The sequence below is a fragment of the Carassius auratus genome, chromosome 6 (genome assembly GCF_003368295.1).
Source record: "Carassius auratus strain Wakin chromosome 6, ASM336829v1, whole genome shotgun sequence".
Lineage (NCBI taxonomy): Eukaryota > Metazoa > Chordata > Actinopteri > Cypriniformes > Cyprinidae > Carassius > Carassius auratus.
In genome coordinates this window covers 11,972,029-11,999,128 of record NC_039248.1, presented here as the reverse complement: position 1 = coordinate 11,999,128, position 27,100 = coordinate 11,972,029, and the positions used below count along the sequence as shown (strand labels likewise).

The 27,100-nt window shown below is 37.6% G+C and overlaps 1 protein-coding gene across 6 annotated transcripts in view; it reads right to left on the bottom strand.

Annotated features, from left to right (window-relative positions):
- Positions 1-27,100, bottom strand: part of unc80 (unc-80 homolog (C. elegans)) — a 51,928-nt gene that overhangs the window by 22,418 nt on the left and 2,410 nt on the right. For 3 of the 6 annotated variants that reach the window (XM_026262017.1, XM_026262023.1, XM_026262034.1), the window contains exons 5-24: positions 26,422-26,545; positions 26,164-26,228; positions 25,888-26,021; positions 24,573-24,840; positions 23,517-23,651; positions 23,132-23,348; positions 19,727-19,858; positions 18,889-19,157; positions 17,808-18,125; positions 17,586-17,717; positions 16,831-16,978; positions 8,218-8,366; positions 5,683-5,846; positions 5,318-5,526; positions 3,632-3,738; positions 3,086-3,173; positions 2,384-2,556; positions 981-1,193; positions 721-856; positions 479-612 (exon numbers count right to left, since the gene is read on the bottom strand). In XM_026262017.1, coding sequence (XP_026117802.1) covers positions 479-612; positions 721-856; positions 981-1,193; positions 2,384-2,556; positions 3,086-3,173; positions 3,632-3,738; positions 5,318-5,526; positions 5,683-5,846; positions 8,218-8,366; positions 16,831-16,978; positions 17,586-17,717; positions 17,808-18,125; positions 18,889-19,157; positions 19,727-19,858; positions 23,132-23,348; positions 23,517-23,651; positions 24,573-24,840; positions 25,888-26,021; positions 26,164-26,228; positions 26,422-26,545 — 3,315 coding nt within the window. Of the gene's footprint in view, positions 1-478; positions 613-720; positions 857-980; positions 1,194-2,383; positions 2,557-3,025; positions 3,174-3,631; positions 3,739-5,317; positions 5,527-5,682; positions 5,847-8,217; positions 8,367-8,821; positions 8,873-16,830; positions 16,979-17,585; positions 17,718-17,807; positions 18,126-18,888; positions 19,158-19,726; positions 19,859-23,131; positions 23,349-23,516; positions 23,652-24,572; positions 24,841-25,887; positions 26,022-26,163; positions 26,229-26,421; positions 26,546-27,100 lie in introns of all 6 variants that reach the window. The other 3 variants (XM_026261999.1, XM_026262006.1, XM_026261994.1) reach the window with 2 other exon arrangements.

The window sequence follows — 27,100 nt, the reverse complement described above, 5'->3', positions numbered from 1 at the left end:
ATGTGTTGCATATAATCTTTCTTGATTACAATCTGCCATCAAAACGATTTTTAAAATTTTTATTATTTTAGCTGCTGTGGGAATAGGCAATAATTTAATGATCCGCCACCTGCAGGATCCTCAAATACGATAAAGAAGTTGTCCCGGCTACTAGGCTATGTTTACAGACATGACATAATGATGCAGCGCCATGCTCAAATTTATTATTTATTTAATTAATCAAATTAGAAAACAAAGTTACGTACTGCAGCTTTAAATAAATTAGACAATAGAATAGAATGGGTACAAATCTTTATTCTGCCACATATAGACATAATGAAAGATGTATTTATGAAGATATGATTTCATCAGATATCTCTGAATTGTTAATCATAAAGCCATGAGAATTTGAGAAGTAATTTCCGTTTAGTTTTTATTTATTTTCAGTTATTTTACCGCTGAATAAATCTTGTCTGAGGGAGACAATACCAAAACTTACCACAAGGGGCTCTGTTCTGGGTCTGGGAAGACAGGGAAAGGTCTCTCGCAGGAAAGTGGTGATCTCCAGAAGCAGCTGACAAGCAGCCATCTTCAGAGAAAAGGGACATCCACACTTTGTGGGGTTGACTGTGTCTGTTGAAAGAATCATAAAAAAGCCATCAGGTAAATGCTCAACTATATATATTGGATCCAAAAATTCCAGCGTCTGTTCGTTTCCTCAGCACTCATCTCCACTCTTACTGTCATCCAGATAATCTTCTTCCTCGTCCTCCTTTTTTGCTCTTCTCTTGCTCTCTTCATCATAGATAAAACCCAAGATGTTGGCTGGACTCTCAGTGTCTGAGTGGCAAATTTCACTCAGCCGAGTGCCGATCGCCTTTTCAAGGACACAAATATTAAATGCAGACAAATACCACATATGAATTTCTGAAAAAATTATGTAAGAATGTTTTCTGCAGGAAAGACTACATCTGCATATCCGTCAGCATAATGTGACTCACATCTCCCCACTGGTAGAAGTGTTTGGCTGCATTCCACTGGAGCTTTGTGTTTCTTTTGTTTCCTGCTATAGGCGATCGTCCTCTGGACAGCCCTCTCTTAGTGATGTTCACATGGTGACCTTTCATCCACTCTGGCCAGTTACCACGGTTACAGCGATGCACAAAACGAGCACACTCCAGGAAAAGCGAGGCCCTTGCCACCACGGGTGCTTCCTGGTGAAGACATTTAGCAAAATGAACAAGACAATAATCGGTTCCTTATTTTCACTGAAAATTAAGACCGATTTTTTGACCTTGATTTAAAAATGCGGGGTGTTTTTTTCATCCCCCAGCTCTACATGCATTGTGTTGCCTTCTTGAGAATCAGTAAATGTTTCCACCTTTTGTAATAGTTGTGTAAGAGTCCCTCATTTGTCTTCAGTGTTAAAATAAGGATCTCATAATCAGTCACTTTTGGAAAGAGTTCAAATTTGCAGAAGATGCTGGAAAACCAAAGAATGTGCACTAGCTGGAGGATTTTTCTGAAGAACAGCAGGCAGTTGAACTGCTCAGGACCAACAAGGGACTCATGAACAACTATAACAAAATATAAAAAAGTCATTGATCATCCAGGAAATGACTCATAGTATTACTAATTAATTAATACTCATAGTATTCAAGGGTATGTAAACTTTTGAACGGGGTCATTTTTATAAATTTAGTTATTATTTTGCTTTGTGGAGTACATGTAAACATCTGTTTTGTGAAATGGCTTATTCCTTATAGTGGTAAATAAAAAGTAACATGCACTTTTCATGATCCCTCTTATTTTGTTTCAAATTATTAACATTTTGCACATTCTGCAAGGGGTATGTAAAACTTATGAGCAAAAATGTATACCAAAAGGGACCAACACATTTTGAAAAAAATAAATAAATACATAAACATATATATGATAATTGCACATTTAAAACTGGTATACACTACACAACTTTGAAATTAATACACACATTTTAAAACACTACAGGCATCATACACTTGCTGCTTTTGTTTAGTATCATATCATCAAACATTCTGGGCATCATAGACTAAATCTTACACACAATTAGACTTTCAAGGCATTCTGAACTAATGTGCATCTTTGCTAGGATCAGCAAAAAAAATAAAACTTGTATTGTAAAACTGACAAAAAATATCAAATATGTTTGATATCGTCTGACTGGATGGAATCATAAGCTAAATATGTGCTCTTCATACACAATGTGATTTTCTGTGAAATCCATCAACTCTGACTGGCTCTGGCTATCGTCAACTAGCGTCAATTCATTCAGACACAAATGTGAGCAATATATACATATACATATAGACACATACATACATACACACACACACACACACACACACTTAAAAAAAAACAAACTGACCAGGTCCAGTGCTGCTGCTAAAATCGAAGCATCTGGTATGGTTCCAGGTTCACAGCAGTTCAACAGGAACTGAAATCTCTTCATGCCCTGTCTGATAGCACCTAGATTCACAATGTTCTTATTCTTCATGGCCTCCTGACTGGCGGCCAAGCGCTCCTGGAATCCATGGCAACCTTGTCATGGTACAGAACAGTGTCAGTCAAAGGAGTGTAGAACCTCTACATGAACAGCTGAAAATAACTTATGAAATATGCATCTGGTGATAGCAAATGAACGTGCAAGTCTGTTTTTTGGCACTAGTCTGAAACAACAAGAATACTCAAGATTTGCAAGTCAAACTATGACTTCTGAAATCTCCTGAACAAACATCTAGTAACTATTAACTATTAACTTGGAGAGCTGAAGGTTCACGACAAGTCTGACAAAGCTGTGACGGGTCATGGTGCCGGGTCATAGGTCAGAGAACCACAGTCCCTCTTCCAGCGGATGGCTCTGACAAAGATGGACAAACACACAGAGAGCTGGTATGGAAGATGGTAGAGGAGTGTACCAGAAGCACAAGACACGTCAAATACGGGCACACAAACGAACAAACAGAGCGAATTGTGGACGGGGGTCGGGGAAGGCACCCCAGGATTCTACCATCTTTCTCTTCTGTGTGGTGAAGCTTGGAAGGGTTCCTCCGACCAGACCGCCATTTACCGAGCCGCTTGAAGAAATTCTCCTCTTCCTCTCGCCCATATTCGATAGCGCTACCCTCCGACAGCTTCACAGCACTGGTGAACTTGACCTGAGATGTACAGAAAAACTAAAATCAAGGTCTTCCTGTCTAATAGCTCTACAGCAATGACTGATTGTGTGCCATGAGGGTCCAGCTTTATTCCCAAGAAAGAAATTAGGTGAGGCAGAAAAATGATTGCACTAATGATCAAGGTAACATTGACATAGTTTCTTGTGGAAACTGATGAATATAACCCCCTTTACCCCCCTTGTGTGTGCATACTGATTGAGTATTGAGTATACTTATTGTACATAATATATAACACCACATGACAATATAGAGTCATTAAACATGAAAATCTTATAAATCCATATCAAATCAACATAGATAATATTACATTACATGGATAATTTTACAGATGAGTTCTAAACTAGATTTTTTATTACCATGGACACTCTTATTTGACACTGACCATCACAACCAACTATTCTAACCTTAATCCAGTAAATGCAGAGATTTGTCCTCACCTTGGAGCTCTGTCTGATAAAGGACAGTCTGTCCACAGAGCTGATGTCCAGCAGGTCTTCCACCCCATCAGCCAGACCAGAGAGAGAGGAGCGTTTTAGCCAGTTTCCTGTTCCACAATTTAAATGGTTATATGAAATAAAGTCAGTTAAGTACTCTGGTAACTGAGACTTATTCAGGTTTGCACTCAGGTGCCCTTTAAAGGGAAGTGCAAAGAAGCCAAAAGGAATGTAAGAGGGAAGATTTCATGCTGGTTTTCCGGCTCATAGAGCATAAACAAAAAAATAGACAAATAACACATACACTCACATTACATACAAGTATTATAAATAAATAAACCTTTGAACGCATTTTTTTTTTCAAATTAAAGCTTCCATTATGACACTGTATGATGAGGCTGCATTACTAAAACACAACACACATACGTAACATGGAGAGAGTGAGTGGATGGCGAACTTTCCTATGGCATGCTGGTGACAAAAAGGAAAGAACACAGATATGAATGATTTTTTATAACATTCAGATCCCTAACACACCACAAGTAAACCAATTACAGCTGAAGACTCTAGTTAAAAAAACTGTTTATTGGTTGATTTAAGTCCTAATATTAATTTTACAATCTCTCATATTACAAGCATTCTTATCATAAAGGTTGTGTACCAGAAAAACTTTTATAATCTTACCTATGCGTTGCATGGACATTAACACATTAAAGAAAATGCATATCTTAATTTGTTATGAACAAATTAAAGTGAGTAATTTATTCCTAAAGAATCATCTGTATATGGAAATAACAGATTTATAGTTATTAGAGACCAAATTACTATCAATTCTGAGCTATTAAGATAAATGTATATACTAGGGGTTGAATGACTTCTGATCTGATTTTTTTAAAGTCGACTTTTATGTGATGAAAATCGTGTCGACATGGACTAGTTGCTGATGATGTCATTAACGAACAAATAAACTTGAACCTGGAGCTGAGATTCAAACACCTTGTGCACAGCTATGACATTTGACAAAGTTTAGTTTCTAAACTTTTTTATAGAGAAAACACAAATCACAGAACAGTGTTGACACTACATTTCTGCGCTGAATGATTCTGTGTGCGCGATCTGTAAGTGATGTACGAGCTACTGTCTGAAGCCTACGTGTGTGTGTTACAATGCTGCAGCACATTAGATTATAACAGCGATTAACTTACCTGTACAGTAAGCTGTTTAAAACATTCTCTCGTTCAATTTCGAGCAACCAGTAATATAATCACGTCTTGTGGAGTATGCAGTTATTTGTCATTTTAGCTGTTTGCAAAAGGAGTGTAAATTTGGAAGCCCTTCAAAGATTTCTCATCCTGTCGCGCCCTCTATAGGACCAGTGACTAGTTGACTTCCAGTTTAAAGCATCATGGCAGAGCACTAAAGTCGACTATTCAACTAATCGATTAGTCGTAAACCCACAGATATATACTGTACTTTCTATGTATTTAATAATATAGAATATTATGAAACCTGAATCCTGCTTATACAGTAATTCTGTAATTAAAGAAATTCAAAGATAGAGTAGCCAAGGGCATTAAGTCATGTTGTTTTCAGTGAAAACTGTTATTATCTGCTTTGTATAGGAAAACAAAGGAACAGAGACAATTATGGTTATGTTTTCTAAAGAACATTTCTCTCACAAAAACATACCTATGGGCAGTTTGAGTTTCTTGCGTAGTGAAATCCGTCGGGAACGTGACCGTGAACGCCGGTCTGTGGTAGTACCAGAGTGGGCAGTGGTGCACTCTGACGTATCCTGCTCTGATTGGCTGCTTGTATCACTGGCGGCACTCTGAGATTTGAACATCTTCCTCCAAAAGTCTTTCTTTCCTAAAAGTGCTCCTGGGATTTGCTCCTCACTGATAGACCGAAACACACACACACAAAAACTAAATTCATGCATATATTTGATTTATGCATTACAAATATTTGAAACAGTTCAAATTGATTTACAAATAAATGTTTAAATGTTCTAATACCAATCATGTGAATAAATGTCATATATATGAATGTACTTTTTTGCTGAAGATGACTTGGTCTCCTCCTTGTCGTCTGTTTTTTTAGTGGTATTGAGTTTTTCAGCGCTGTCCAGAAGGGCACTGAGAGCCACACGTCGGAAGACATTTCCATGGGACTCCTTAATAAACTGAACCAGCTGACGTATGTCACAATACAGGCCCTGATTTTGTATGTTTAGATGTAAGGAGAGACATAGTGTAAATGTGAAAGAGAGATGGAAAATAGAAAACAGAAGTACAGATTTAATTATTTATTCTTTTGTGAACAATGGAGTGTTTTTGTCTGCACAGGAAATTATCAGCTATTCATTTTTGATAGTCCATACACATAGACGCACTCAAAGTAAAATTAGTGCTAAAACTGTCCTAACCAGACACAATGCGGCAAGATCCCAGCCACAAAAAAAAAAAAAAAAAAAAAAAAGTTTTTTTTTTTTTTAACTAATTTTCAGGGGAAGTTGCCAAAGGATAGTCGATTTGTTCCTAAAAGTTGCTAAATGATATTGTGATGTCATTGCGTGATGACATTATCAAGTAATCACGATCCAAAATTGTTACTGCATCAGATCTCAGCAAAAAAAAAAAAAAAAAAACTACATTTAGTTCGTCAAATAATGTAAATGTGTTATATAATAATATAACAATAAAAATAAGTGTATTTTTAAATACAACATTGAATTATTAAACACACATTTTTTAACAATTACAATTTAATTACAATTATTTATTAGCTAGTTAACTAGTAAAACTACATATTCTGAACAATTATAGTTTTAAGCAGTTTATTAGTAGTTATTTAGTATGCTACACTCTAAAAAAAGTCTGTAAAAATAGTCTATATGTTAATATGAAGGAAATTTTATATTGATTTTGAACTATGCATTGTTTTTGTGTTTTTGGATTACAGGGGTTATAATGGATAATGGATTACAGATAATGTCTTAGAAAATCACTAGTACCTTTTCCATTTGTATAGATATATTTCTTACTGTGTACTAACTGATTAACAATCGCAGGTACCATCTACTAACAAGGTGTATCACAAAGTGATACTTTGAAGTCATAAACAAATCTGATCAATAAACCACAGTATTTATCATTTGCAAATATCAAACTTAATTCATGTTACTTGTTTACTGCCATATTTGGTTTCCACTTTTTATTTAATTTAGGTGGATAAGGTGTGGCTTTTTATCATTTCAGTAATTAATCAAAAGTTGCCAATTGCTAATATATATATATAAATATAAAAATCGTGAAATATTTTGCTAGATGCTTTTGGAAGAAAAAGTTGCTAGGGTAATCTGAAAAGTTGCTAAATCTAACAACAAAATTGCTAAATTGGAAACACTGGAGGTCATGCTGAATGCGAAAATGAAGCATGATGTGATGATCTATCAAAAACCACAGCCAATCAGAACAATTCAGTCTCAGTTATGCCTCACAGTGAAAAAAGTAATATAATTGCGATCTCACAATAAAACTTAATTTCTCGCACTTGCCACTTTATTTCTATCAATTTATGGCTTTATTTCTCACAATTTGTGACTTTATTCACATAATTTGCAACCTTGTTTCTTAATTTGTGACCATATTCTTGCAACTTTACATCCCACAGTGTGACTTAAAGTCACAGTTTAACAGTTTTCTGTATTGTGACTTACATTTAAATGATTAAAAATGGATTATTGAAAAATGATCCAAAAAACAGGTGAAGAAAGAATTGCAAATAACTAAATACAATCTGGATAATTTTAGGTATATAAAAAAACTACAGCAGCAAAATTATATATAAATTCAATGATTATCAATGACAATTTGGTCACAAGCTAAATGTACAACACTGAAGCCTATTCTCTCCTTGTACAAGCAGGCATATATAAAGTGTTAGATAAAAAGACAAAAACTTACCACCACTGCAATATTTTGGTCAAATATCATACCCTTAACTGGGAAAATCTAACAAAATACAATGAAGCCTGTCTTATGTTTAAAACCCTAAATGGAAAAGCTCCTCCACCACTCAAGTAATTTTATTAAGCAGAAACATTTAAACAACAGATCTACAAGATCCTCTCAGAGAGGGGACTAAGTAATTCCTTTCAGTTCCACACTTCCAAATTAAAGAAAAAATTGTACCACTCCTTCAGACAAATTCTTAAAGCCTGGTTTTTAAAAAATCAGACATGTGATAATGTTTAATCAATGTAGTTTACTGCTCATTTTTTTATTACTTATGTTATCAGAATCTAAATTAGATGTGAATGTGAACTTACAGTCTATTATGAAAAAGGGATAGGGACTGACTGATGGTTGTGAGAAGCCTGGTATATGTCACCAGAGATAAGTCTGTTGTTTTAGGATATGGAATTTCATATTTTCATGTATAAACATGATGCTTATATGATACAATTAATATTGAAATAGCAAAAATATGTTTTATTGTATGGTGTCTGGTCAGTGTAACTTTCACCAAATGTAATCTCAAGTCCAAGCTTTTGGCATCTCATGAGTTAAATGCTGTACTCTCACCAGGTTCTCAGAACTGTGAAGCTCATGTGTAGTGGAGGCACATCTTGTGATGAGAGACTTGAACATGCAGCCCACCACCACAGTCTCCATGCTCTGGGCCAGAGACTTGTCTCCACCAGTGGTGAAGTTGTTCCCGAAGCCAGCCTTGTCTGCAAACACATACAAGTCATCTCAGAGGAAACACTGGGACCTGGCTGCCATGTCTGGGCAAAATAAAGTCACTCAGCCATAAGTGCCAAACAATAAATGGAAGCAGGAAGCATTGATGTTTACAAGATGAAAAGGGGAAAAAATCAATAGCACATATGATAGGAAAACCTAAAAAGTGATTTGTGCAGGGTTTTGAAGGTTTGCATACATGCAAGTGACTGTGGCCTGAGAGATAGTAATAGACCTAACAATCAGGTCATGCTCTGATTTCACAGTGATGTTGAGTTAAGTTTAGCTGGATAATATAAAGCCGATTTTTAGATTTTTTATTCGGTAAGGCCTAAGCACTGTTTAGCTCTACTACAGGCGAGAACATCACCCTGGACATTGTGAGGGGTGCAGGAATGGGTGTAATGCCTAGTTTTGGCAGTAAATTTAGATATTGTGTATCTACCGAAGTTTCTTTTATTCGCCCTCCTGGACCTCTCACCTGCACTGCCGTATTCTGCAAGAGAAAAGATGGTGGGCAACATTGGTGTCAGGCCAGCACAGACATGTACTCGTAAGTCAGGAAACACCAACTCATTCCAAAACACACATCCTACGCACAGACACACACCCACAGATGCAAAAAGAAGACGACCCAAAAAAACATAGGGATACCATTTTAATAACACTCACTCATGTTCACTAACTTGCCAGAAATCAATCGAAATTCAGCTTATCTTGCTGTTTTGATTCCATAAAATTGAAAAATACAAACAATAAGAATTGACACTGTCAATATGATGTTTGGCAAGTCTGCTGAAAGGATGAGTGATGAGGGACTGGGAAACAAAGAGTGGAATTTGACAGATGGACAGTAAGAAAGGAAGAAAGAAAGAAAGAAAGAAAGAAGGAAGGAAGAATTACTACTGGCAGACATGAATGCAGAAGACAGAAGAGGCCGAGGAGCGAGAAACGAATGACATAAAAATATGTAGAAACTATCTGTATTTCCAGCTGTGTAACATTTGCTTCAAGTTTCTCATTTAATACTTTGTAAGTAACACATTGCCTTTTTAATGGATTTTTTTAAGACTTCTTTATTGTGATAGAACTGTAATGCCATAGCTGGCATGTACATTCTTAAATTAAATATAAATTTGTGATGTTGGATAGATATACCCAACCTCCAAACCAAGTGTGTAGCAGCTTATCATATAATCTACGGAAAAGACAGAAATAGAAAAGCCCTGATATACTGTATGACACTAAATTATTCTGCCTGCTGTATTACGTGTTATGATCTGTTCTGATTGTTCATGGGTGTTATAAAGCAACATTTCTGTCGTGTAACTGAGACATTTGGTATGACACAGAAATATCCAGATGTTCTGATAAATGGAAATGTGACAGCCACAGTGTTCATATGAAAAGCTACTCACTCCAGTCACTTCTACAAGAAATGAGACTTAATGGCACAATGTACACTTAGCAGGTAAATGTTGGAAAATATTAACCCAGACAGGGAATCAAATACCACCTGTTTAAATCTGGAGGGGTTTGTTTTCCCATAATGACTTCCCATAACTCTACGGTGCCTTGCGAAACTATTAATAATTTTTTTGCACATTTTTTTTTATGTTGCTGCCTTATGTTAAACTGCTTTTAATTGCTTTTTCCCACATCAATCTACACTCCATACACCATAATCGTAAAGCAAAAAAACAACTTTTTAACATCTTTGCAAATTTATTAAAAATTAAAAACTAAAATGATTCCATTGCATAAATATTCATACCCTTATCTGAGACAGTTGAAATTTAGCTCAGGAGCATTCATATTGCATGTAGATGTTATACACCTCAAGTGAAGTCAACCTGTGGCAAACTCAATTGAATGGGTATGATTTGGAAAGGCACACAGCTGATAATGCATATCAGAGCAAAAGTCAGAACTGCCTGTAGAGCTCAGAAACAGGTTTGCATCAAGCCACACATCTGTGGAATAGTTCAGAAAAAAAAATTCAGTTTCATTGAAGGGTCACAGAAGCATGTAGTCTCTGTTAGACAAACACAAAGCAATATTGGCTTATAGGCAACTCTGTGAATGTCATTGAGTGGCCCAGTGTAACGATTCACGACCAGTGAAACACAGGGAGAACGAGAGATCCAATCGCAGGTATACTTTATTGGGATAATCCAAATTCGTTGTCAGACATGCCAGGGTCAAAACCAGAAATGCAGTCCAAACAAAAACAAACAAACAAGAAAGGAATAGGAACGGGAACTAAGAATATGAGGAAGGAAGAATCTCGGGAAGCGTGAAGACTGGACTTACAAAGGGTAAGGACTCCATCTAAACAACAGGGAAAGACTGGTATTTATAAGGAGGCTAATGACAATAGATTGCCTGCACCTGGTGCAATTAACTGGAGTGCAATTACTGTGAAGACAGGACCAGACTAGAGGAATTCTAGTGCCTATGGTGAAGTGCCTAAGGGGAAGTGAGCCCACTAGTGGACACCCAGGGAAACATAGACTAGACAGCGTGACATTACCCCCTCCTCCACGGAGCAGCTGCCAGATGCTCCACCTGGACCCAAGGGAAACCCAAACAGACAAAGAGACCAGGAGGGAGGTGGAGCGGCGGAGGACTAAGGGGAGGGACGGAGGGCCAGGTAAGATGGGGAAAACATGGACAAGAGGACCAGGTAGAATGGGGTAACAGAGACAAGACAACCAGGAAAATGGGGAAACAGAGACAAGAGAAGTGCAACACAAAACAAGGAGTCCAGGAGGGTGATGGACCGGCGGAGGATCAGGGGGAGGGACGTAGGGACAGGTCCTTAGAGGGAAAAAAAACACAAAAACATAAGTCCATAAAGGACATCACGTGACGCCCACCAGGGCGGAGCAGAAGGCCACCACAACCATGTGGTCAGGGCGGAAGCCACCCAGGGTGGAGCAGAAGACCACCACCTCCGTGTGGTCGAGACGGATGCCCCCCAGGGCGGAACAGAAGACCACCACATCCTTGTGGTCGAGGCCGGAGTCCCCCAGGGCGGAGCAGAAGACCACCACAACCATGTGGTCAAGGCGGAAGCCCCCCAGGGCAGAGCAGAAGACCACTACAACCGTGTGGTCAGGGCGGAAGCCCCCCAGGGCGGCGCAGAAGACCACCACATCCTTGTGGAAGAGGATGAAGGCCCCAAGGGCGGAGCAGAAGACCACCACGTCCGTGTGGTTGAACCAGACGCCCCCCAGGGCAGGGCAGACAACCACCACATCCTTGTGGTCGAGGCAGAAAGCCCCCAGGGTGGAGAAGAAGACCACCACATCCTTGTGGTCGAGGCCGAAGGCCCCCAGGTCGGAGCAGAAGACCACCACATACGTGCAGCTGGACCAACGGGAGGACGAAACTCTAGTAATCCCATGGTGTTAATACTGGATTCTAGAAGATCGGTGCTGACTTGACTCTGCTCATGAAGATTATTGGTGACTTGCATTTGTTCATGAAGATCAATGGTGACTTGCCTTTTTTCATGAAGATCAGTGGTGACTTGCCTTTGTTCATGAAGATCACCAGTGACTTGACTCAGTCCTTGAAGATCACCGGTGACTTGACTCAGTCCTTGAAAATCACCAGTGACTTGACTCGGTCCTTGAAGATCACCAGTGACTTGACTCGGTCCTTTAAGATCACCAGTGACTTGACTCTGTCCTTGAAGATCACCAGTGACTTGACTCTGTCCTTGAAGATCACCAGTGACTTGACTCTGTCCTTGAAGATCACCAGTGACTTAACTTGACTCTGAAAGGTCAACGGTGACTAGCCTTGTCTCTGGAAAGTCCATGGTGACTAGTCCTGACTCTGGAAGGTCAACGGTGACTAGTCCTGATTCTGGAAGGTCAAAGATGACTAACCCTGACTCTGGAAGGTCAATGGTGACTAACCCTGACTCTGGAAGGTCAACGGCGACTAACCCTGACTCTTGAGGGTCCACGAGCACCTGACTAGACTCTGGAGGATCCATGAGCACCTGACTCGACTCTGGAGGGTTAACTGGAACCTGACTCAACTCTGAAAATTCAAGGGTCACCTGTATCGACTCTGGAAGGTCAAAAGGAACTAGTCCTGACTCTGGAAGGTCGACGTGACTAACCCTGACTCTGGAAGGTCGACGGTGACTAACCCTGACTCTGGAAGGTCCATGAGCACCTGACTCGACTCTAGAGGGTCAACCGGAACCTGACTCAACTCTGGAAAGTAAATGGGCACCTGTCTCAACTCTGGGAGGTCAACAGGAATCTGACTTGATTCTGGGGAATCAACTGGAACGTGACTCGACTCTGGAGGGTAACCGAAACCTGACTCAACTCTGGAAAGTCAACAGGCACCTGACTCGACTCTGGGAGGTCAACAGGAATCTGACTTGATTCAGGAGGATCAACTGGAACATGACTTGACTGTCTATAATCAACTGGAATTTGACTCGACTCTGGAAGGTCAACAGGAACTAGCCCTGATTCTGGAAGGTCAACGGTAACTAACCCTGACTCTGGAGGGTCCATGAACACCTGACTCGACTCTGGAGGGTCAACTGGAACCTGACTCAACTCTGGAGGGTCAACGGGTATATGACTTGACTCTGGAAAGCCCACTGTAGCTGCCATCCTCTGCAGTGGCTCCGGGCTGGCGTCCATCTTGTGCAGTGTCGCTGGGTTGGTGACCATCTTGTACTGTGGTGCTGGCTCAGCAGACGTGACGTGAACAGTTTTGGGAATCTCTAAGATCTTTGACAGCATGGAGAAATAATCCAAAAACGTCTCAGCGGCCATCTTGGGCGTTGGCGCTGAGCTGGCAGCCATCTTGCACCGTGGCGCTGGGCTGGTGACCACTTTGTGCTGTGGCGCTGTGCTGGTGTCCATCTTGCCTCATGGTGCTGGGCTGACGGCCATCTTGTGCTGTGGAGTTGGGTTGGCTTCTATCTTGCCTTGTGGTGCTGGGTTGGCGGCCATTCTGTCCAATGGTGCTGGGTCGGCAGCCATTCTGCGCAGCAGCGCTGGGCTGACGGCCATCTTGTGCAGTGGCACTGGACTGGCAGCCATCTTTTGCAGTGGTGCTGGCTCGGCAGACTTGCGCCTCCTTTCCCCTCTCCGTCCACACTGGTGAGATGGCGGTTCCCAACCGAACTCAGGATCTCCGGTGGGCATATGGGAGAGTGATGTCGGACCTCCTCTCGACCACTCACTCCTGAGCGACCTCCCCTGGTCCCACGGAACACATCCTGCCAAGTACCCTCAAAGCCATTCCTCTCCCACTTGATGGTTTGGGAGGAAATTGGAGTAGACATACCGCTGGATCTCTTTGAATGGAGTCCTTCTGTAATGATTTGCGACCAGTGAAACACAGGGAGAACGAGAGATCCAATCGCAGGTATGCTTTATTGGGATAAACCAAATTCGTTGTCAGACATGCCAGGGTCAAAACCAGAAATTCAGTCCAAACAAAAACAAACAAACAAGAAAGGAATAGGAACGGGAACTCAGAATATGAGGAAGAAAGAATCTCGGGAAGCGAGAAGACTGGACAGACGAAGGGTAAGGACTCCATCTAAACAACAGGGAAAGACTGGTATTTATAAGAAGGCTAATGACAATAGATTTCCTGCACCTGGTGCAATTAACTGGAGTGCAATTACTGTGAAGACAGGACCAGACTAGAGGAATTCTAGTGCCTATGGTGAAGTGCCCAAGGGGAAGTGAGCCCACTAGTGGACACCCAGGGAAACAGAGACTAGACAGCGTGACACCCAGTCACAGCCTGGGCTTGAACCTAATCAAATATTTCTGTAGAAACCTGAAAATGTGCATCTGCCCCCATCCAACCTGACAGAACTTCAGAGGTGAAGAGATGAGAAGGATGGCAGATAATTACCAAATGCTGATGTGCAAAGCTTGTCGCATCATACCCTAAAAACTTGAGGGTGTTAAGGTGCTTCCGCTAAATATTTAGTTAAGGGTAGGAATACTTATGCAATGTACTTATTCCAGTTTTTTATTTTTAATAAACTTACGGAGTTGTGAAAATTCAGTTTTTGCTTTATCATTATCGTGTATGGAGTGTAGATTGATGTGGAGAAAAAAAAAGGAATTTAAAGCAGTTTAACACAAGGTAGCAACATAACAAAATGTGAAAAAATGAAGGGATATGAATACTTTCGCAAAGCACTTGTACAAAACAAATGAATACATTCATATGAAATCCTGATCTGATTTTATTATTTTACTAGATTAACTTAGCTTTTTGTATAAAGACAACAGCTAATTATTACTCAGTGAAATAGATATTAATTTATGTTTTCATATTAGTGTTAAATTTGGATTACTTCTGTGGAATAGTTATTTAACATAATAAGCTACAATGTAAAATGAAACTTTATCTATTTTAAGTTTTCTCTCATCCAGCTCTTTATGTCTCTTACCAGTTAGTTGTTCTTCCAAGCAATGGTTTCATTTTCTTGCTTCTAGTCATCTATCAAAGGTTTATCCTCACCATATTATTAAATTTATACTCAAATCTTCCAGTTTTGAGTCACAAGACGGCACCAATGAGCTATTCTAAGTTGGTATGAAAACAGATGACGGAGTTATACAAGAGACATGAAAATAGCAACGGTATCTTGCCATGGTCAACAGTCAGATATACAGCTTAGCAGTTATTATTGAGCAGAATTAATCAGAATCAAGTATTTTTAGTGAGCTGTTTAATAATAACTTCAAATGGCACAGAACCCTAATATAAAAATTTGTTTGTGATACACTATCTGTCAAAAGATTTGAATAATTAAGTTTTTTACCAAGGCTACATTCATTTGGTCAAAGACACAGTGAAAACAGTAATACTGGGAAATATTATTACAATTTAAAATAAAATATTTCTGCTTTCAGAGGTAATTTATTTCTGTGATGGCAAAGCTGAATTTTCAGCAGCTATTACTCTAGTCATCAGTGTCACGTGATCCTTCAAAAAGAATTCAAATATGTTGAAACTAAGCTTTAACATCACAGGAATTAATTCTTAATTCAGCTTAGCCATCACAAGAATAAAGTACATGTTTAAAAAACAGGGTTTCTGCAGGATTTTTAAGCTCAAATATAAGACCTTTTTAAGACCTGCACAAATAAAATGAATACAATAGGAGCAGGGTTGGACAATGTCTATGTCTAGCATATTAAATTGCAAAATACATAATTTACAGTTCAAATACAAGTTTTCACAAAACCAAAATGTTTTATAAAATGCTAAACTTTACATTTCAGCCTTTAAACTGTTTTTAAGAAAATGGATGAATCAAAAGTATTAATTGTAACTATCGATTATTATCGATAAGATATTATATAAATTAAATTATATAAATTAGGGGTATGCGATATCGACAACAAAATTATATCTCAATCCTTTTCTGGGATTTTATCGATAAGGGTAATTAGATAATATTTTGCTATAGTTTTATTGTGCTGATATCTCATCTCTAATTGTGCTAACAGCTGGATATTGATTTTTTTTTTATATTCTTCATGTTCTGTGTGGTAAGTTCACAGCAATAAAAGAAATTAATCATTTTCAACTATTTTACCTTTAAGACATTTTTTCTTAAACTGTGTACCATCTTTTGAGTCAAATTCTTGCATTTGTGCTTTTACCAAGCAAATGAAATCAGTATCAACAAAATTGATCTTTGCAATGAAGAGGAAACACAGAAGCGGCATTAGAAGTGCAATTTAGATGCATTTACACACTGTTTAATGCAGCTCTGAGGGACATGTAATACTTTAACTTTTAATACATAAATAATGTTTTTATATTTTAAAAATAAAACATTGAAAACTCACGTTTCATTGAATTAAATGAAATTAAACCTGCCAGTAGCCTTTAGCCTTTTGAAGTTCTTTTATCACATTCAGCCATATGGCAATTCTGGTATTTCAGTCCCCAAATTTTAAGACCTCTTGAAATCATAATTAAGACTTTCCTGTATAATTTAATACTTTTTATGTCCTTAAATTTGATACAACTAAATTTAAGACTTTTTTAACACCCGCGGAAACCCTGAAGAAACAGTTTTTTTAAATTGTGATATTTCACAATATTACCATTCTGCTGTATTTTAAATGTATAAGCTACTTATTTCAAAAACATTAAAAAATCTTTTGACTGAAATTGTTCTATTGCTTTAAATTTACAATATTCTGAATTTTAAATAAAAGTTTCATAAACAGCTCAATAATCAAATTGTAAAAAAAATAAAAAAAATCATGTTTATCTCTCTTATAAGAAAATTCAAATCCATCTCTATTACTGATGCATGAAAATGGGGCTCATGCTGTATCTTTGGAGACTTCAGATAAGGGATTAAAAAATATGCCTGGGCATGTTAAAGACATGCACTTAATAAGTGCTGCTCTGCCCTCTTACTGTCAGTGATTGGCTCCATGCAGAAGCCAAGTAGGGCATGCAGGAAATCCACAATGTTGTTGAGCGAATCCTTATTAACATATTCTTTCATAGTCTGCCGGAACTGCACTTTATCCAGCTTGTACAGAGTAGTCAAACAATTCTGCGCCTAACAAAAAATAGCACAGAGCATCTGGTCATTCACCTTTGTTGGAGACAAACTGCTACATGCAAATGTACTATATTCTACATATTTTATGAAATCCATATCATCTGACCACGACTAAATAGTCTGACAGCAAATCAACTTAATGGTGTCTATCAGTGATTAAAGGGTTAGTTCAGCCAAAAATTACAATTAAGCCATAAATGACTCACCCTGACGTCATCCTAGATTAACATTACTTTCTTCTTTCAGGTGAATTCAGTTTGAGTTATTTAAAAAAAAATGTATTTGATCTTTCGAGCTGTTTGATGCCACTCAGCATGTATTGCACTGGTACAAGTTTAATAAAAAGCTCATCCATTAAAAAAAAAAAGTGTCAAACGGCTCTGGGGGGTGAACAAGGGCCACCCCCCCCATATGTGAGACACTTTTTTTTTTAAGACAATTTTTAAAATAGCTCCAACTGAAGTGATATAAACCTAGGATGACTTCAGGGTGAGTAATTTATGGCTTAATTTTCATTTTTAAGATTGAACTAACCCTTTAAACCTCTTAAAAAAAGGTTAATCTTTATTTTAAAATTATATTTTAATCATACACATATATTGACCTGCATCCGAAGGCGGTCTCCAGAAAGCCCACGATGGCCTTCACCACAACCGTATGCACAGCCGAGTGATTTTACGATCTTGATGAGCATGGTGAGAGCCAACCTGTGAGTGCTGAGTGAAGTGTCTCCATCCTGTTGATGATTTAAAAAAAATGCATGAAATCTTGCATGTGATAATTACTCACACATATTTATTTGCAACCAAAATATAAACTTTCTTACCTGGTTTTCCTTGTTATTCTTTATATCATCTCTGCTTCCTCCACGACTCTCTCCACCTCCTCCTCCTCCATCTCCTCCACCACCTCCATTAGGTGCTGCTCCTGTGCCTCCAGCCGCCTCCCCCTGAGCTCCACCCACACTCTGACTGGCTCCTTCCTTCGGACGCTCTGCCTCTTTGTCCTCAGGTTTGGGGGCTTTCTTAATCACAGTGGGCACAACCCCCAGCTGCAGGAGGCATTCGATGATGTTGAGTGCCACGTCGCAAATCCGAGAACTGATGTCATGGGTGAGTACGGAATACAGGGCCCGCAGAATAGCCTTAAAAATACATACCAGTGGTAAACAGGAAAGGCAACACTACTCATACTATGAATCATATGATCAGCTCTTTTAAAGCTTTAATGGAGTGAACAAAATCTAAAATAGTTGTAACATTTTATTCATTTAATGTTGATGGCTAATCTTAACACTACCAGTCAAAAGTTTGAAATACTCTAATTACTTTTTTTGTTTTAAATAATTGTTTTTATGCTTACCAAGACTGCATTTATTTGATAAACAAATGAGCACTGTAAAAAACAAAAATAAAGTTTTCATTCTAATATGCAGAAATCATTCTAATATGCTGATTTGACGCTCAAGAGACATTTATTATTATTACTGTTAGAATGTTAAATACAGTTGTGTTTCTTAATATTTGTGTAAACTGTGATACACTACCATTTAAAAGTTTAGGGTACGATTTAATAAAAATAAAAATAAATCAATACTTTTATTTAGCAATAAAAAGTGACAACACATATTTGTCATCTTAAAAAAGATTTATGTTTTAAAAATTGAATTTTCTATTTATTGAAAAGCCTGAAAAAAAAAAACATGGTTTGCATAAAAAAAATAATAAGCAGATAAAAACACTGATAATAATCAGAATAGTTGCTGATAACTGTACATCAAATCAGAATAAGCATTTTTTAACCTTTTACCTTTTTTTAACAATGTAAGAAAATCCTTTTTAACCGAGACAGTATAAGCAAATTTGTCTCTAAATCAATGCCCCTTTGCTCGAGGCTGCACCCCTTACCATGAGGTCCAGCATGCCATTCTTCAGAATGAAGTTGTTAGTGCCCTCAATATTGTCTCGGTCCTCTAGCGATGTGTAATTGATGCAGGAGTCTGTCAGACTTCGGGGAAGGTTGGAGCAGGCCAGCGGCTCACATGGCATCTCAGGGATGGGAATGGGGTTACACAGTTTCTTAATGTGCTCTGTGAAGAAATCTGTGTAGCCTACATTAAAGGAAGCCACAGTTGTGTTAAATGTAGCCATGGTGATGGTGGAGATCTGGGAACGAACTGAGAAAGAAGTCAATCAGTCAAATGATTATTAACAATTACAGTATACTGTATTTTCCGGACTATAAGTCACACTTTTTTCATAGTTTGGCTGGTCCTGCAACTTATAGTCAGGGGCGACTTATTTATCAAAATTAATGTGACATTAACCAAGAGAAATGAACTAACAGAAAACATTACCGTCTCCAGCCGCGAGAGGGCGCTCTATGCTGCTCAGTGTTCCTGTAGCCTACACTGAGCAGCATAGAGCGCCCTCTCGCGGCTGTAAATGGTAATGTTTTCTCTTGGTTCTTGGTTCTAAATAAATCCAATTTATAATCCGGTGCGACTTATATATGTTTTTTTTCCTCGTCATGACGTATTTTTGGACTGATGCGACTTATACTCAGGTGTAATTTATAGTCCGAAAATTACGGTATTGGTATATTTATTTTTTTCTCTATAATGTTCAGCAAGCCACTAGCATCTAACAGTTTGAAAATCACTGTTGTATTTTATTAATCTTGATTAATTCCATGAAAGATGAACTGCAATAGATTTAGAATGAATACTTTGATTTATTTGCTTACCACCCTCTTTGATGGTATTGTCACTGTGACTGTTGGAGTGTTCAGGCAAGTTGTGGTGGGAGTGAAAATGTTTTGCTCCAAGACTGTCCACATCTCCGGTAGTATCTGAGCTTCCACGACGTGTTAACTTCCCTTCAACACAACAAAACACAACCACGATATGACAATAATCAGGGCTGGAAAATGAAGAAAAAAAATTCAATAGGTTCACTCCGAGCAAAATCGATATTTTAACGTTTCTGTTCTGCGTTCCTCTGATATTATTACCATTCCGAAAACGGTTAGGGTGGAAGAAAAACCAGTTAATAACTTAAAAAAATATTTATTCTTTGCCTATAATTTGGCTAATAATAATAATAATAATAATAATAATAATAATAAAGTATAGCGTTTTCTTTACTCAAAAAGAAAAGGAAAAAATAGAGATCTAACGCTTAGCCACAGCCAATACAGCATCATCTTCTCTAGATTTTGGCCTAGCTACTTAATGTTAACTTACTTAACAAAACGTAGGCTTCATCGTTCGAAAATATATACATCGATGGTAAATTGATTTAACTATGACCTGGGCGGCATTTCATACGTGCAGAGACATTTTATGTATATTAGAAAACTCATTCTAATTCATTCCCACTCTTCTTCGGTGGTAACTTAACCCAACTCCGTGCTTCCTGTAATGAGAGCTGTCAATCAAGGTACAAGGATGTCCCTGTGTGAAAGTGACCAATAATAAGAGGGTCAGTGCCCTCCTTGGTTTCCACCCCCAAATTGTCAAAAGTCATGTAGACTCGAGGGAGCAGAAATCAGCTGAGCGAGCAGAAATCCTCTGTGCGAGCAAAACAGCACTCCGCGAGCAGAAGCCCGCTGCGCGCGAGCAGGATTCCACTGTACAAGCAGAGTTAACCTATGAGAGTATGCCTGGCGCTCGCTCGCAGCTCATGTACACCTCTTGGTTGTTGAATTTGTGTGCGAGTACTTTTATCATGCCAGCTGAAGGTTCATTTTTGCGTGTGTGAAATAACATAATGTGCTCGTGAGCCTGTCTTACGCGCTCATAACTTTTGACAAAAAAAAATAATGCCATATGAAGCTTATGCCTACCTCTCTCATTCGGCACGAATCCAAATGTTTCCCTGTTCCCGACATATCTGGATACTAAAATGTTATTTATTATATAGCGTTTATACTTTCAGTTATTATTATTTAAAATGATCATGTTGGTTAACGGTTGTTGGCTTGGAAAAATAACAGAAATTAACATTCCTAGTCAGTAACGTCACAGTGCAAAGAATATAGAATAATATTTACTGTATAATAAGTAACGCTGTATATGCGTTCGAAAGTCAGACTCCAAATTTCATTCTGAGAATTATTTTGAGGTTAATATAGCAAATTAAAATTGTTCAGTTTATAGTAAATTTGCGATGCTCCGCTTGGCTATTTTATTTCCCCTCACTCCACAACAAATCATTTCAATTAACAGTATTTAGAAATGAACAGGAATTAAAAATATAAGAAGATAAAGCAATATTAATGACAAACCAAAACTAATTTAAAGGGGGGGTGAAATGCTTGTTTTTTACACTGTTAAAGAGTTGGATTCCCATGCTAAACATGGACAAAGTTTCAAAAATTAAGTTGTACATTTGAAGGAGTATTTTTGTTCCAAAAAAACCTCTTCCGGTTTGTCACAAGTTTCGGAAAGTTTTTTTCGAGTATGGCTCTGTGTGACGTTAGATGGAGCGGAATTTCCTTATATGGGTCCTAAGGGCACTTCTGCCGGAAGAGCGCGCGTTCCCGTATAGCAGAGCACTGAGAGGCTGAGCACAACCTGATCAGAGTGAGAGCGTCGCGAAAAGTCACAAAAGAAGTGTGTTTTTGGTTGCCAGGGCAAGACAACCCTGCACAGATTACCAAAAGAGAAACAGCATTAAGGGACCAGTGGATGGAGTTTATTTTTACAGAGCATCAACGGAGTTGTGCAAGTGTTTTTGTTTGTTCCCTGCATTTCGGATTGCACATCGTTTATTTCTTAAGGATAATGCAGTCCCAACGGAAAAGGTTCACAATTGTGTGTTGGAACCACATGCAGTGAGTAAAACTGCTTCAAATATCTCTGTGTTGTTAACTTAGCTATCAGCGCGTAAGCACATCAAGTAAACAACATGCAATGTTGTCATCAAACTGCACTTTCCACATGTACAGCTTAAAAAAAAAAAAAAAAAAAGACGTCATAAAGTGGAACTTAGTCATTTTCCAAAACCGCTAAGCAAATATATACAGTTTCATTACATACCACATAGCATACCGCCTTTGCTGATGCTGCTCTTGTTAAATTTCAGCCTCTGGATCTGTGTCACAGCTTCCACATGCTCTCAACTCAAAAGGCTACTGGCGCTCGTGATTCTTTAGCTCCGCCCACACGTCACGCCTCTAGACGCTCGTGTTTTTCCGGGAAAAATCGGTACAGACTATCTTTCTCTTATAAATATAATAAAAATAAAGACTTTTTGGAGTTATGAAGGATGCAGTACTACTCTATAGGTACTCAAGATTAACAGGATATTGAGTGAAAACGAGCATTTCACCCCCAGATTATTATAAAAAATAGCCTAGCTATGTTTACAGTGTTTATTATAGCCCTAATGCTTGTAAACATTTTGTGTCTGCATTATGTCTATTTCTCAATGAAATAATATTTATTTTTCTCTCTAAAAAAACTCAACCGGCAAGCGGAGCTTCTCAAAATTGGGAATAATCTAAGGAGAGCTGCGGTTCTCAGTTGGGCAGGAAAGGCTAAGCATGCTGGAGCTTGAGTGTCGAATGCACATGCACCAACGCAGAGAAAAAAATAGGTCCTTTTTGCGCTGCATCATCAGGCCTAATTTGGTTTTAATCTGGCCCTGAAGGCAGTGGATTACCATTGAGATTTGCCCATGATGAGTTCACAGCTGAGCAGACATTTCAATTGTTGGCTTCACCGTCACATTTACATATGCCATACTGCTGGAAATCGTGATTGGTTGACAGCAAATTTCAAATATTAAATGGAACGATAAAATAACGTTATTAACTGGTTAATGGCCATTTAAAATTTTCGATTCTGTTCGGAACTATAACATTTGATTTCGTTCCTGTCAAAATTTTGTTTGTTTCCGTTTTTCGTTCCTTGAACCAGTTCAGAGCCCTGACAATAATTTAAAACTAATCTCACACAAGTGTAAGCAATTGGTGAATGCACAATTTGTACGGGCAAATAGAATTTGGGAAAAGGGCAAAGGGCAAAAATTGCTTTACAAAAATGTTTAATAAATTATTAAATTGTTAAAGTTTTATAAAAGTTTTTTGATGCACAAAAAACTGTTTAGAAAAACAAAGCCTAATGAAACAAAATGGATTCCATACCCATGATAGTGGAAGGCCAACCCCCACGTTCCAGTGTGCGCCGGTCATCTCCCAGTCCAGAGAAGCTTCCGAATGAGAAGGTGCTACGTGTGGGTGAGACATCCAGGTGATCCTCGTGCATCAGGAAAGGCACACCCATTCGACGCTGGCGTTTCTTCCCAGTATGGTGGAATGGAATAGAGCCTTTTCTCTCTCGATCATCTTTACGGTTCTTAAACTGGAAAAAAGACAAAAAAGTAATGGAATACTAGAATAAAGTGCATATTGAAAGTTAAAAGTAACCTTGCATGTGATATCAACATTTTATTAGAGGTTTTGCAAAAAACGAAAATATATCATTTAGTGTCTGAAACTAATCATAAAAAAAAAAAAAAAATCTGCATACCTTTTTGAATAAGTTCATGCCCATCTCAGTTGAGAGGTCAGGGACTGCTGGTCTCCTGAGATTGGAAACTGACACTTTGGAGAAGGTCTCAGAGCTCAAAGACCTGCTTTCCTCATTACATTTTAGAGTCATATCCTTAGAAAAATGGCAAAATACAGGGTATCAGAGGTATGCCTTTTTAAAAACCTATGATTTATGATGGTTCAAATGTTGAATAATAGTATTTCAGCTTATTACGCATCTTTTAAAGCAGCAACCGAACATCCTGATCATGTATAATGAACTTTTAACTTGTTAAAAATTTAAAATTGTAAGATTGCTCAGTTATCGCTTTTAATCATTACTATTATTGTAATTATTACATCTTTGTATTTTTATTTCTGGAGAGGCAAAATCAAAATGCTTTAGTGCACCAACCATAGCATGACAAAAAGTACCATATAAATACCATATGTAATTATTACTTTTTTTTTAATCAGTGTGGGTTTACTTTGGATGTATATTATCTGATAATAAATATTAAAATGTAATTTATTTTTACATTAAGATTACTTTAAATAGATAATCATCTTACACTTTATTTAACTACTTTTACACTGTATTTAAATATACAATCCAAAATGCAGTAAGTCTCAGAATGTTTATGCTGTGATGGCTAAATTCACTTGTACTCTATCATTACATTGCAATGGATGTTAATATTAATATTATCATAATATAATATTAATATTGAATTATCCAGATTGTATGGAATTTCAATATTGGCCATTATTGATTATCGAGCATAGCATAAAAATAATAACCTGCTTATTTTATAAATATCTGCTGGGCTTTTAACATCTGATAATACACATAATACACAGTGTTGTAATGTGTATGTAATGTACAAGTTTATTTTATGGTAAAACTAAATCAGAATTTTAAATGAATTAATGATCACAGAATGTATTTCAAATCCTGGCCCCACCAGAACCTAATATAGATATGTCACTGTCCATTACCATCAGAAACTGCTCTGTAAAAACACACAGTCAGTTGCTGACATAGGACTGTTACCTGTGTTTTGTGAGTATTAACCAAAGAAGGGGTCGCAGCCACCATGGAACTACTGCGGGGCCGTGGTAAGGGGGGTATCAGGGGTTCAGGGGGGCGTTCAGGCTTCTCCTGCAGTATCTGACGCAGCCGCTGCAGGTAGTATATGAGGGCCCAATGCACACCCTCTTCTGTCCAGTGAGGCTGCATCAAGCAACGCAGCACTGCAACATCAAAATAGGTGGCATACCTTGCTCGCTGTGATACAGAGATGCCACCAGGGACTGAGAAACTTTCAGTGAAAGAAAGAAAGAGACATATTTGTTACAGAAAATGATGGTCAGAAGGAACGGAAGTTCAGACTGACTTTGCTCAGGATCGTTGCTTGGCAACTGCAGTGCGAACACATGCACAGACTAACACTGTGACAGATGGGAGTCTGACTGGAACTGGACACTATTTATCTAGCCAGCATAGGATGAGTTGCAAGAAAAAATGCTTTAAAATCTTTCTAGTTTTAGAAGATTGTAACAGATAAACACTTTACAGTAAGGTTCAATATGTAACCAATTTTTTGTAAGTTAAAATTATGTTTTAATATGGTATAAATTTAAGATCAGAAGAACAGAATTTATCTGTAATCGAAATTTGTAATATTTAATATGTCGTTATCAAGAAATTATATATATATCTAGAGAGAGAGAGAATGGTATAATGTTACAAAAAATTATTTCAAATAAATGCTGATCTTTGGATCTTTCTATTAATCAAAAGAATCTTGAAAAAAAAATTGTTCTGAGCTGTTTTAAATATTGATAATAATAATAATTGTAAATTTTTCTTGAACATCAAATCAGCATATTATAAAGATTTCTAGGAATGATGCTGAAAATGTAGCTTTGATCAGAGGAATAAATTACATTTTAAATATTAAAACAGAAAGCAGTTATTTTAAATAGTACAAATATTTCACAATTTTACTGCTTTTGTTTTATTTTGGATCAAATAAATGCAGACTTGGTGAGCAGAAGAGACTTCTTAAAAAAAAAACTATTTTAATTCTCACTGTTCAAAATCTTGTGACTTGTAGTGTAGAAATTATAATAATAACTGTAAAAGTATTTTGTCATTATTATTTCATGATGGCTATTGCATTAAATGATCAATTAATTTATGGAAACTTATAAAAGTATACCATTTTTGTCAGAGTAGAACCACAAAGTCTTAATATGATTTTTTAACCCATACATATATTGACAATTGATGTTTTCCCTCAATTCAAAACAGATTATTAAATAGGATCCTGCTACATGCACCACCTGAATGTACAAACACTCACTTCTTTGGTTGTGAAAATCCTTTTTCAAAGGCCTGCTGTGAGGACCCTCCCTTCTCCACAGAGTTGCCACGGCGACAGCTCTGTCCTGTCACCGAGGGGGAGGAGGAGTCTGGCTGGTCTGATTCACATACCACCTGAAAGCCGAGATAGAAGAGGAAATCACATGACCCCGGCTGAACAATGATGTTAATGCACTACGAGAGGAAATTAATATACGCCAGGACTAAATGAGCCACAAGAGGCTGTGCAGCTGCAAATCACAGCCTAAATACTCACGGCAGGGCATGGGTTACTGGTATCATGAGAACTACACTGGTTATTCACTGGAGAATTCCTCTTTGCTGTGGAGAATATAACAGAGATAGCAGATGTTTCAAGCATGAATGATGTACACACATAAAGAACAATTAGCAAAGACAGAATTGTATTTTGTGTTTAATGCTGGTAAAATACAAAAAAAAAAAGTATTGTTGTTGAGGACAGAAGTGATAGAAGAACTGTAAAAAAAAATAGGTGAATTTACAGAAATCTGACCTGTTACAATGTTACGCATGGGTTTGACAAGGGCAGAAAAAGCAGGAACATCAGGTTGACGGTGCTCCCACATTGGCTGCCAAATAACAAGTCCACCAGCCAATCGAAAGGTGAGGTCAGACTCCTGCCAAATGCAAAATGATCAATATTTTTTATCAGTTTAAGCTAAATTAATAAATCATTGTTTGCAAAAATAAAAAAAGTACATTCATATCGATGAAATGAAGGATTTTGAACTGATAAAGTATGGCTCAATAATAACATTTTCCTTGCTTTGTCATAGAAATGTTTTTATCTGCACCACCACAAAAATGATCAGTTTATATTTTTATGTTCCCTAGAAATATTTATTCTTCAGCTAACGTTAGGTATCATTTTTTATCTTTAAAATACTGAAATTATTAAATAATTATAATTAGATAATATTTATTTAATAAGTATTATATTCCACTTTAATAATTAAAATACATTTTATTTTAATCTATATTAAAAAAACAAGATGGAAATTATACAGCTGTAATGAAACTCCCTTCTGCTAATCTCATCTATGTTTGCCAACTAGTAACATTATCTAGTGACAAATCAGAAGAATTTACAGCAACAATGCAGAACAGATCATGGAAAACTAAGGCATTAAAATGAACGCATAATATCAGTGATGTAATATTTTCAGTGGCAA